The 12,833-nt window shown below is 39.4% G+C and overlaps 1 protein-coding gene across 2 annotated transcripts in view; it reads left to right on the top strand.

The window, feature by feature from the left end:
• Positions 1-596: 596 nt before the first annotated feature.
• The window catches only part of LOC103190848 (cadherin-4), a 222,220-nt gene continuing 209,983 nt past the window's right edge, over positions 597-12,833 (top strand). For both annotated transcript variants that reach the window (XM_042341816.1, XM_042341817.1), the window contains exons 1-2: positions 597-684; positions 1,400-1,520. In XM_042341816.1, the coding sequence (XP_042197750.1) occupies positions 631-684; positions 1,400-1,520 (175 nt within the window). In that variant the 5' untranslated portion in view covers positions 597-630. The remainder of the gene's footprint in view (positions 685-1,399; positions 1,521-12,833) is intronic.

Below are 12,833 nucleotides of genomic sequence, written 5' to 3' on the forward strand. Positions count from 1 at the left end.
GAGGAGAGAGAGGCACTGCACAGCACTGCACTGCACAGACCAGAGCTGCACTGCACAGCACAGACCAGAGCTGCACTGCACAGCACAGACCAGAGCTGCACTGCACAGCACAGACCAGAGCTGCACTGCACAGCACAGACCAGAGCTGCACTGCACAGCACAGACCAGAGCTGCACAGCACAGACCAGAGCTGCACTGCACAACACAGACCAGAGCTGCACAGCACAGCACTGCCCAGACCAGCGCTGCGTTGCGCAGAGCAGAGCGCAACCCAACGCGACCACCAGCGGGTACCTCCAGCCTCTGCTCCCTCTGCCTGTATCCCTTCCACCTCCATCCTCCTCCTCCTCCTCTGTACTGTACTTCCTCTTATTGGATGGAGACCTGACATCGGCACCGCCACTACTACTACTACTACTACTACTGCTGCTGCTGCTGCTACTAAAGAAAAAGAAGAGGAGAGAGAAAGACACAGACACACACACACACAGAGAGAGAGAAGAGGGAGAGAGAGAAACAAAGAGACGAGAGGGGCACATTTTTTTATATATATTACACACCTATATATATATATATCTAAAAAACTTTGTCCGACTTTTTTTTTTGGTGGGGGGTGTGCAGTTGGCGAGAATGCTCATCCCCGCCGCCAGCCTTCTCATCGTTTTGCTCCTTTGCTCTGCTCGGGTGAGAGAAAACACTTATTTTATTTTATTTTATTTTATTTTATTTTATTTTATTTTATTTTATTTTATTTTATTTTATTTTATTTTATTTTTATTTTATTTGGGGGAGGTTTAAACTGCGGGTGGACTGTGACTGTTAACTGTGTGCTTGTTGTACTGGGTGGGTGGGTGGGGAGGTGGGGAGGTGGTGGGGGGTCTGTGTGTGTCTCTGCGTCGGGGGTGACTTTGCGATCCGAATTAAGACGCACTTACTTAATGGTTAAAGCCAAAGACTGAATGATGATGTCCCCCCCACTCCCCCCTCACCCCCCAAAAAAAGGAATGTAAATATATTTTTGCTTTCTGCTAACACTTGCACAAGACTGGCTCGTGTTGAATTATGCGTAATATTTGTTTCTGCAAATGTTTTTTTTTCCTTTGGAAGTGGTGGTGATGGTGATGGTGGTGTCAGAATATGTTGTGTTGTGGATGGAGAGGAGAGAGAGAAAGACAGAGAGAGAGAGAGAGAGAGAGAGAGATAGTTTTTTAAATCTATCTATTATTAATAAATAGATACGAGAGGAGAGGATGGGGGAGAGAGAGAGAGAAAGAGAGAGAGAGAGAGAGTGAGAGAGAGAGAGAGAGAGAGAAGGGGGAAAAAAAATCTCTGTGATCCCAACACGTTGAGACCAGCAAATAAGTTTAAATGGGAATTTATTTCTGCTTGATCATGGCAGGGAGCAGCAACAGCGGTGCAGCCAGAAGAGCCTGTGTCCTCTTGTAGGGTTGGATTTTCAGAAGATGCACACACTCTCTCCATCTCCAGGAGTCTCTCCGCAGGCCAGGACTTGCTGAAAGGTAAGGGCAAATAATATGAGGGCGATGCTGGAAGAAAGAAAAATAATTTTTAAAAAAAAAGAAAGAAAAGAAAGAAAAAAAGAAAGAAAGAAGGGGAAAAAAAAAAGATCTGTCTCCCCTTTCTGAAGGGTTGCGTTTCGATTCATCGACTCCCAACCTCCCCTGTGACTTTCCAAAGGAAAATGATCCCCTGTTGCAACTGCCAATTAGCCTTAAGCATTGATGTATGTGTCAACCCCCACACACACACCACCCCCACAAACTCTAACCCCCAAATCCCCCCTCTCCCCCTCCCTCCCTCTCTCCCTCCCCCACTTTGCAACTCGTTTTTAGCTTTAATCAAACTTGCCTTATGTACTTTTCATATTATTATGATGAGACTCAGATATACACACACACATATATATATATAGAGAGAGAGAGAGAGAAAAAATCAGGGCTCTGTTTCCCCCTTTAATCGTTGGGGGAAACTGGGCTGAGAACAAGAGATGAACCTTGTTTTTTATGCTTATGCAGTCGATTGCTTTCCAGAATTTGGGATCTCAGCAATAACTCTGGCTCTGCAGAACACATCGCTGTTGTCTGTTTCTTTCTTTCTCTCTTTCTTTCTTTCCCTCTCTCTCTCTTTCTCCCTTGCGTTTGGCGACCACTAGTTATTTGGTGCGCTACATATTTGATGCACACACACACACACACACTGTACACAGCTCGAGTAGATTTCCCCCTCCTCTCTGCTTGACGGAATTCTTACCTTTTTTTAAAACTGTGCTTGCATGTGTTTTTGTTTGTTTATTTATTTGCTTATATATATATATATTTGTATAGTTCCATTGATTTTGTTTTTACATTGATATTTCCATGTCGCTCTTTCTCTGGTTCTCCAGAGGATGGATATGAGTTGCACCATTTGCACCCTCTGCAAACTTTACATCTCATAAGCTGTTCACTCGTGTGTGTGTGTGTGTGTGTCTGTCTCCCCCCCCACCCCCACCCCCCCAAGTAATTGCTATACTTTGCAAAGCTTTTTTTTTAACAAGGAGAAATCCAAGCACTGTATAATTCTGGGTGTGATCCCTTTCCATTTCATTGACTCTCAACTCCTTTTGCCAGACGTTGTTGGAATTGAAATATATTCCAACAATATACACATTCAGAATTATTTCAAGTTGACGTTACAGATTAGCCGACCATATACCAAATGATGCTTTATGTGTCTGAATTTTAGTGATCCATTATTTATGTATTGTATTATATATATATTAAACATCCTGTGGTCTAGGTTATTATTTTTCTAAATTGACAAATTTGGGGTCGGAGACGAGAGTGGATGGGCAGTAGAATACTAACTGGTAGCTGTGAATTGGGAGGGGAGTGAGAAAAAGATTTCACCCTTTGGTTGCTCTGCCACTTTTAGCAGTTTCATGGACAAATTTGATTACAGAAACGTCCTTGGATGAATCTTATTTTCAGAACCTGTTTGTTCCACGATAATATGGAAAGAAACCATGTTATCAGGCTTGATTGTTTCAAGAAATGTGCAAAATATCTTGGACTGATTGATTGATACAAGTTATTGGTGCAGAGGCTGCGTTTAGTGTTTCAAAGTCAATAGATTTTTTTTTCGAGAGGAGGCATTTTTCTTGATGAAGATGACAATTTTTTTAAAAACATTTTTTTTTAGAAGCATGTAACGTGACAACATAAATCTTATTCAAACTGTATGATCACTTACCAGTCATGGCATCACGACAAGTGTAACATATGGCTGTGTGGGTGAGCTTTATTCAGAACATTGATAACAATTGCGTGGAGTCATGTCAGTTCAGGTACAATCTCCCAGTGACAAAGTTCCCTATTGTTTGATGGAACAAATGTCTCCACTTATGAGCCTCACTATAACTCACCCTCTCGTCATCCAGCCAGATTCATATTGGGGTTATTATTATTATTATTATTATTATTAACCCTATGGTGCCTTCCCCCCCAACCCCCTCCGCCCAAAGGAAGACTATATCAGTATTATTTTAACAAAATGCCAAAAATATTTTGTGTTTAACAAAGCGAATGTAAAGAAAGACCTTGAAGATTTGTGTTGTTGCTAAATATAAGGAAGAGAGATTTATTGCAAGCTGCCAAAATTGTATCAAAGTGATGTATGCTAAAGAATGCCCTATTAACAATAACTGAGAACATTTTGTCGTGGATAATGTTGCTTTTTGTGCCTCCAATTCTTGAGTCTTCTCTTTTCTCTATCTCTTCTATTTTTCTACCTTAAGTTTTACTTTTCCTTATACATTCCATGCACTTTGAGGGTGTGACTTAAGATTTTTCTGAAGGAAAACTGGTTTGTTTGACCAAAATTCAACTCGTGACAGCTAACTTTCCAACCATCGAAAAGCCTAGATCTCCCCCAAAGATTTGCTTGATTGCGTCAAAGATGGTTCCAGGTCAGTTCATGACTTGTTGATACAAATTCTGATGTCCACACAGCTGCTGACTTTTCTGATCAGTCGTGATTCCAGCAACTCAAAGGAGCTCAAATAAATAAACCCCGCCCAACATAATCATATGGTTAAAATAAGAGAATTATTTTATGTGTTCTCTAAGTCTTCATCGAATGCCATTCGTGAAGCTTCACGTGCTATTATGTTTAAATGGGAAACTCTCCTAGGCAGTGTCATCGCATTGAGCCCCGTCTCCTGTATGAAGGCTGAGCCAGGGCCGTTGGAGCGTGCATCGGGCTATAGGAAGTCAGTGATATGCCTACTGGCACTCGAGGCAATCTCTGAACCTCGCCTTTCTGTGCTTCTGGCTGCTGTGAGGGTCAGTTTTGTGACACGTCTATCCTTCTGAGAGTTATCGCTGGCTGGTTCTGTTGTTATTGCTATTTAATATGAAAATTGTTTGCCATCGGCAAATCTATTGTTACATCCTAGCAATTATTTCTACTTTTGTGACCTATACAAGTTTCGCCCACAAATATACGGCCAATTCACTTTACAGTCTATACTGTGAAGCACTTTGAGACGTCGAGAAGATGTGAAAAGCGCTATATCAAATGCAAGGATTATTATTATATTATGTATTATCTTTTCTCCCTAACCTACTGTGTTAAATGTGAAGTTATAGAGAAGCAACCAAATCAAGCATAATTGTAATTTCTGTAATGATTTGCTCTGTAAAAAATCATGTGTCCATGACTCTTTGATATCAGTTATGCAGTAATTCTTTGCAGACTTCTAAATCAATAACCTAAAATTAACGATATGCTCTTAAAATAATTCATTTCAAAAAGCTATTATGAAACACAGAACTTAAGGTTGAACCAAGCTCATACAACCTTACCAATATTTGTCTCCAGCAGCCTCTGTATGTTTGAATTATTATTTTAATAGTTTACTGGTGTGTGTGTGTGTGTCCTGTTTGCCAAGACAAATTTAAAACCTCAATTGTGATTATTTGAAACTAAAGGGAGTGTCGTAGGAGAGGTAAACCGTGGTGATAAGTATGGCTTGGACGCTTCATCGTACATGCGATGGATTTTCTGACCACAGTAATGGGTTTTAAACTAATTAGACTAAAAGTAAGAATTTCAAAGGCATTCAGTTTGGCGATAAATATCTGATCTAAATTAATAAGAGTAGAGTGTGGACAAATTGTCTGTCAGTGTTTTCCTTGATGTGATTGATTGGGAGAGTAGCTTGCTCCACATTCTTTCTTGCCGTTGATAGCTATTGTGCATCTAATGCTATTGTTGATTCAAAGGATTATTTTTTGCAACATATTGTCCCCATAATCTACACCTTCTTTCCTAATGGCAACGTTCCTCACAAGGTTCCAGGCACTCTGCAGGAAGTTGCTTGATTTCTGAGGTTTGTAAAAGGATTAATACAACAGGATTTTCATAAGCCTTGTTTCTTCGGAATGCTATTGACCCCTACGTATGATATCAGCGCTAATCGGGATAACTGTACAACTGCATTGCTCTGATACATTTGGGCAAACTGCACTTCTCTGTTAAGAAAGTTAATCCAACAGTTTATCTTCACTAAAAGAATATGTGTGATTGTGGTGTTTATTTCTGAAGTATGCATTATATTGACTGAAATACTAGAATTATAATGGAATGTCATTTAAAATCTTGCAACTTGCAGTTCTGCTCAGTGGGCAGCCAGCTTTCTGTTTGTACTGATCGGGGATAGCGATGCTCTGGACAGTATCTTTTTTTTCTTGATGTGTATAGGATGGATTTTTACATTTAATGAAAAAGCAATTCTGCACAATACTGGGGTTTAAATCTTCAGCCTTCAGCTTTATAGAAAATGCATCCTTCAGGCTCTATCAATCTCTACTTAATACTTTCATATACAGAAGGTTAAAGAAGTGCACATTTAACTCTTTCGATATTTCACGTAGGTATTTCAAGGTGGGACATTCTCAAAGCGGTTCACAGGATTTACTGTAAAGTGTAGTTTTTGTATGGTTTGTAGATGAACACGGCAGCTGATTTGCACACCTCAATGTCCCACCAACAACCATGAAATGAATGACCAATTTTATCTCGGGAATTGCTCAAGATACGAGGAGAAATTCCTTTCTCTTTTTGAATTGTGTCATGGGATCTTTAATGTCTACCTGAAAAGGAAAACAGGATCTTGGTTTAACGTCTCATCTGAAGGATGACACCTCTAACATGCAACACACCCCAGCACTGTACTGGAGTTTCAACCTAGACTAACGCCTGATACTCTGTGAACCCTAAACTTGAATTTAAAGAAAACAGGTACAGCCACACAGTACTATGTGGGAGTAAAATGAAATGATTTTCCTTGTACTTCGTGCAAAAATACTATTATGGTTTGTAAGAAGATAAATTGTTTTCATACTTATTCATCAAATACAAGACTTTATTGTTATCTGTTCAGAATGCAGACTAAGATTTACTACAGATTAATCTTTCACAGGATTGCTTAAGAAGGAAACCAGAAATACATATGCAGCACACCAGCCCGATGGAAATTCTCTTTCCAAAACAATCTAATTCCCAAGTATGGGCATGATGTGTTTCTGGTTACCAAAAGTAATCTTCACTCAAATTCCTTATTGTATATTAGACTCCCAAGCCTGTTCTTTCCACAACTTTTCCTGCCAAAGACTCTGATCTTGGACTCTACAGGTGTCGACCTGGCTCAGTCAGTCACATTTTCGGCTTTGAATCACTCCTTGGGATGTCCTCCTGACATGAAAGGAGCTATACAAATGTAATTTGTTGTTGTTGTTGTTGATGAGTCAGGTGGTTGTGGGTTTGAGCCCCACTTCAAGACTTTGAGGTTATGGTCTAAGACGTCTAAGTGCAACACTGGGAGGTTCTGCCAGTGTCCTGGCCAACAATAGCCGCTGATAAAATTGGTCAATCACTTCATGGTGGTTTGTGGGGTATTACTGTGTGTAAATTGGTTGCCTCGCTTGTCTATAAATATACATTTTGTACACTTCACAGTAAATCCTGTGAAGCACTTTAAGGCATTTGATGGAATGAAAAGGTGCTCTCTCAAATACAAAGATTATTACTAAATCTATTTAGTCTGACGTTGGAGAATTATCCAAAGCTTTATTCCTTGTTTCCACTTTCCCTGAGAAAAAATGAGCAGAATACAACTTGCATTTATATCATGGCCTTCATGCAGGATAGCTTCTGATCAGTTTCTTCCCAAGTCACAAGAAAATCTCAGCAGCTCAGGAACATTGATGTTTTTCACAACCTCTGATTATCTCTTTCTATCCATCATACACACCTAAAGTTAACAGTCAATTCCATTCCTGTACCATCGCACATCCAGCTGTTTTAAAAGACATTGGGGCATTCATATCAACCTCTCTTTGTAACTGTTCTACGCTGTACAATGGAACATACTGAAATAACAAATGTAATGAAGGTATTTTTCACTCTGAGAAAATGACAAGTTAGGCTCCAAAGGCAGGAGTTAACCAGTTGTCATGGAAGATATAAAGTAAGCAGCACTTGATAGTATGACTTTTTAGTTTAATACCCCATTTGAGATTTTCACTCGAAATAATAGAAAGATCTTTGAATGTGATATGACGAAATTTTAAAATAAATCAATTTGAGCAGTTTCATTCCAGGTCCCATTGGACTGGATTCAACAATACAAACCTGTCAGAACCAGTATTAATTCGCAATAATTCTGCAACCTTCCTGATAGGGCAAAGGCGAATGTCATGCTCAAGGGAAGAGTTCTTTTGAGGTTGTGGAATTTTATTATAGGGAACATGATTACATCTGAAATATGGATGTGGCAAGGAGCTTGGATGCATACAAAGGAATTTGATTTTCACCCTGAAATAATGCTGATAGTAAGAAGCTGCCTTTGTATCTTAATGGAGGCCACATGTGAAGAAAGTTGATTTGGAGTCCCACTTTAATGTAAAGTTTAACGGGGCCAATATTCAGGAAATGTGGAGATTTTCTTTGGAAATAAATTAACTAATTTTTAATCATTAAATTAAACTGTGTGAAAAGTTGATCTGGAAATATTAGTATACGTGGCTAAAATGCACATCCTCCGACTGATTTAATTTTGGTGCTAAAAAACTAAAAGTTTTTTTTAATTTGGTGAGCGCTCAGCTACTGCTCACCGTCATTGTGAATCCTATTGATAAGACTAAGACTGTGGGGCTTATTAGGTGTAAATTTATGATACAGGGCAAGGCCATTATAACATGGTTGTCTGGGTCAAATATTTTCAGGGCCCAGATTGTAACAAGCGGAAAAATGGCCAACTTTTGGTTCATTAGATGATGGCTGACGTCACTTTGTGCATGTTTTCTACATGCATGCAATGTGCAGGAGGCACTGCTGATGTCAATGCCTTGCTGTGTAAAGAGCGCGCGCACAGGAAATTATGTTAGCGAGACAATCTGTCAAACTGGAAGTTGGGCATTTTTGAGGACATCTATCACCATTAAGTGGAGTGGCCTGCATTTCTAGCATAGCACAAGTCAACTGTATACCCATGCTTTGACTTAAACGCTTGCCCAGCTGAGGTGAGTGCTAATGGGGCCGCCCTGTATTTTATTTGCTCCTTTATAAATCACAATAAATAAACATCAAATGAAAAGATCTCCACCATCTCTTCCAGGATTATGCTCTGCTATCTATTTCCCAGGTTTTCAAAAGGCTAAAATTAATCACTCCACCATGCTTTTCATCTACATCTTCAACTCTATTCTCTATTTGTGCTCACAACCACATTTGCCATGAGCTTTGGTATGGTTGTTTATGTGAAGATCTCCATATAAATCCAGCTATTTTAGTTTACAATATACCTTCTATGTTGGAGGCTAGTATTTATATGAAGAAAAAATATTCACATCTATCGACAAGAAGACAAGCCATCTAGTCCAATGATTTTCAAGTGAAGTGCTATGTCCATAGTTAAAATAGTTGAGTGGACTCCCAAGTCAGAATTGTAATTCATTGTTCTTTATCTAATCAGCAAACCGCTGGCAATATTCCAAGGCTTCTGAACTATGTTGTAGGAGAGATATGGTCAGCACTGGTTTGCAATTACTGTCAGAGATGGCAGTTTTAATACATTTTTGCATATTTTGATCTATCGATAGTTTAATGATGAGTTAGGATTAATGTGGGGTTGACACAACTCCTTTTTAACTTATCTCCAAAGAGTCACAAGAACTATGTGATGTGATGTAGTGGGGATTATTAAAGCATTTGAAACTACACTATTCTCATTAAAAGTTTAGGAATTGTACTCTGATGGGAAATGGGTACGCTATTTTACTTGTAAGAGTGAAGTGACCAGAACTCAGAAGGGCTGTATTGTTTGTGCTATAGCTCATGATAATCATTATCAGTTCAATACTTGTAAAGCTCGAGGACAATAGCAGAGTAGATCTGTTTTATAATGAATCACAACAGTCAACCCAAAGTATCAGGGAAACTGGATTGCAAGGCATTGGGGATAAGCAATCATATTGGATGAATTCTGGTGAAAGCAATTGGCCCTCAGGTTGTTGGCTTTTGCTTAAGGATAAGAGCTAACTATGCAGAACTAATGTTTAATTTGTCCTAGAGAAATCAATTCTGCCACATGCTACCATCAGAAAATAGAGGTTTGTGAGCATGAACTGTAATGTCATGAAAGGAGGCCACCAAGCATACCAGAAAACAGTGACTTTCCATTTAGTTACTCACATTAATCAAAGTTTTTCAAAGAAAATCCAGCTAGCTCTAATTTTTCTGCATGAGATCACTTGATGTGCAAACGAGCTTTGTGTATACCTATTCTTATTGTACTTCTTCTTACATGTTTGCTCACAAAAAATACATAGTTACCACCCTTTAAAGTATATCCCTTGAAGGAAATTGAGGCATCCTCCTGGCACTATATCAAATGTAATGATTATTTTTGGTGTTATTACTGTTAGGCACATGCTTTATTTTGGGTTGTCTGCTGTTCTACAGTAACAATAGCAGTCAAAGGTTGCTCCTTCCCTAGCACTAGCATTAAAATTCATCTTCGTGCCAAGTGTTTTATGCGGGCAATGATTCAGATATCCTTGGAGTATATTTGTGAGTTCTACCTGACACTAGAGTGAGCCTTTGGTACTGGCTGTATGTTTCCAGGCCACCAGAGCTGCCAAGTCTCTCTCTATCAGTTTTTGAATGTTTTATTTTTACAATCCTTTTGTGTTTTCTACGAAATATGTAAAATATTTGCCCTTTATTTTCGCAAGAAAAAAAAAGCCATTTCATGATGTCTCAAAGTTGGCAGCACTGGTGCAATGCATTAAAGATACCTCCCCGCTTTTCCCACTACATTTTCTTTGCCCAGTGCCTTCAACAGAAACATTGAAATGTTACAGTCTGTGGCAGGGGAAGCACTGAACTCACAAGTTGTTGCTGGAGGCTGGAACAGATAATTGAATGACAAGAAGTACTGCAGAAAATAATTCTTACATTTGGGGGAAATGGCATAGCGCGGATCAACCCTTTCTAATTTGTGCCAGTGTTCCGCATTGAGTATCTGGTTTCTGACGAGAGTTGTACAGATTAAGATCCAGAAACCTGTAGGAATCAAGAAAACTGCTGGTATCCAACCATTTTAAGTGATGATAGCATCAATTGATTTATCTGTGCTCAGTGTCTTAACAGGTAGCCCCAAGCCATAGCAATCGGCAGAAGAGGTTACACTGTGGAACTTTGTCGTGTACGTGCAAGTTTGTGTTTTTCTGCGCTGTGGAGTGGAGCTGTTATGATGAGTTGCTTTCCTTCAGGGTAATGAAAAATGGAGCGTTAAGCACTGCTGAGGTGTGAAGCGACAGCATTGTCATGGGGGGAGGGAGGGATTTAAGTGAGGATTAATAACCATCTGCCTTGTTTGACTGGTATTGGGACGAAATCTTTACTGTTTACCATAATGCCAGAAATTGTAACAAAGTGCTATTGACAGATTATTCTCTGCTCTTAACTATTTGCGAATCGATTAGTGCACATATTTAATTCTAATTGGTGGGAATGTGAACATCATTCTAAATTTTTGAACAACTGAAACAAAATTGTTATATTCCATGTATAAAAGAAAACAATTAACACAATTCCGCAGCTGCAACTCTTATTGTGGTAACTTTGCTTCTCCTCCAGTTTAGTGATGTTGGGAGATGGTATATGGCAAATACCCAGTATTTGCTCTGAAATTTCACATAATGATAGCCTGTTACGACTCTTTTGTCTTACAACTTAAGACTGTGCGGGCTGTGAAAAATTACTAATTTCAGTCTTACTTTGAACTTGTTTTCAGTGAGCCGATCAGATAATATCTAATTTCAGCTAATATCTGATTTCAAGCGTTCTGGGATGCTACCCAGTGTGAGAGGCGCTATATAAATGCAAGTTGTTGTTCTAATACAGTTGACTCCCTGTTTACATTGAACACTTCATTACTCAATGGATTCAATGTAAACTTTCACTGCTACAGCACAAAGCCCTGTTATTAATCTGGATCGTAACAAAAAGGTTCCCAAGCATCCCTGGCAGGAGAAATCCTCCTTTATCCACTGGTATAAAAGTTGAGCAGGAACAGTTGTCAAAGTGTCTGCTCTCAGACAACTTGACCTAAATACACAAAGCGACCGAACCTCATTATTGTGCCTTTCTGCACTCATAAGCTGAAACTGATTAGTGGTGATTCTGGTCTGTGCTGGGCCTGTGTTAGCAAAGCAGATCATGTTCTTATTAATGCTGATCTAAGTACCTGGTGTAAACAAGGCTGTAGCAACAGCATTTAGGGAACAATATTGTCCCTGGAAATCTGGAAGAGAAGCAGCAGTTAGCTGTCATTTAATTTATTGTATGCGGAAGCAGATGCCTAGATTATTCCATGAGTGTGAATAAAATCACTAGTGGCTCATGAATCTCTTGTGACTTTAAAATGCTGAGGCCCACCTGGATTCAATATTCAACTCCAATGTGGATGGATATCATCGAATTGCCCATTTTATGGTGGGCAGAAATTCTAGTTCCACTCATAAGACCGTACTTATTATCAGTGAATAACGTTTCAAACTAAAAACAGAAGTGGAACTTTCTTGTAAGACAGCCAAAGCACAAATGTTGAGCCCGAAGATGGGGATGTTGAAGAGAATCATCAATAATACGCAGTTCAACCGATGTCACTGATTGCAGTGTGAATAGGTTGCCTGCACCATAAACTAGCAGTCTTCAACTTAGTACGTGGTAATACTGGGTGACTGTGTGAAATAAATGAATCAACAGTAATTGAGCAAAGCATCGTGCTGCACTGGGTCCCTGAGGTATAGAATACATATAAAAAATCTGCATGCTAATCCTCTAGATTTTATTTATTTGACTTTTGCAGAGCCTCAACAGTGAAAGTATTAAAGTCACATGTATGTTCTGAGGTTTAACTTTACAGACTGCTGTTATTAATTATTTCAAAGTTCTTCTTTATTTTTCAATTAACGTAGCTTACATCGTTCTGCAAAGGATTTAATCTTTTTTAATCATTCTGGACTATTGTCTTAAATCCTTTTACAATACCAAATTATATTTGTAATGCACCTTTCAAGTCGGGAGGACGTCCCAAGATGCTGAACAGTCAGGGATTAGGACCTGAGCGGGGGGAATCAGGATGGGTGGAGGGTGGGAGTAGGAGGGTGGCCAAAGGCACGGTCGAAGAGGAGGGTCTTGAGGCAGGTTTTAAAGGAGGCAAGGGAGGGCGCAAGGCAAAGGGAATGTAGAATGGAGTTCCA

This window comes from Callorhinchus milii, unplaced genomic scaffold (assembly GCF_018977255.1).
Source record: "Callorhinchus milii isolate IMCB2004 unplaced genomic scaffold, IMCB_Cmil_1.0 Scaffold18, whole genome shotgun sequence".
NCBI classification, from domain to species: Eukaryota; Metazoa; Chordata; class Chondrichthyes; order Chimaeriformes; family Callorhinchidae; genus Callorhinchus; species Callorhinchus milii.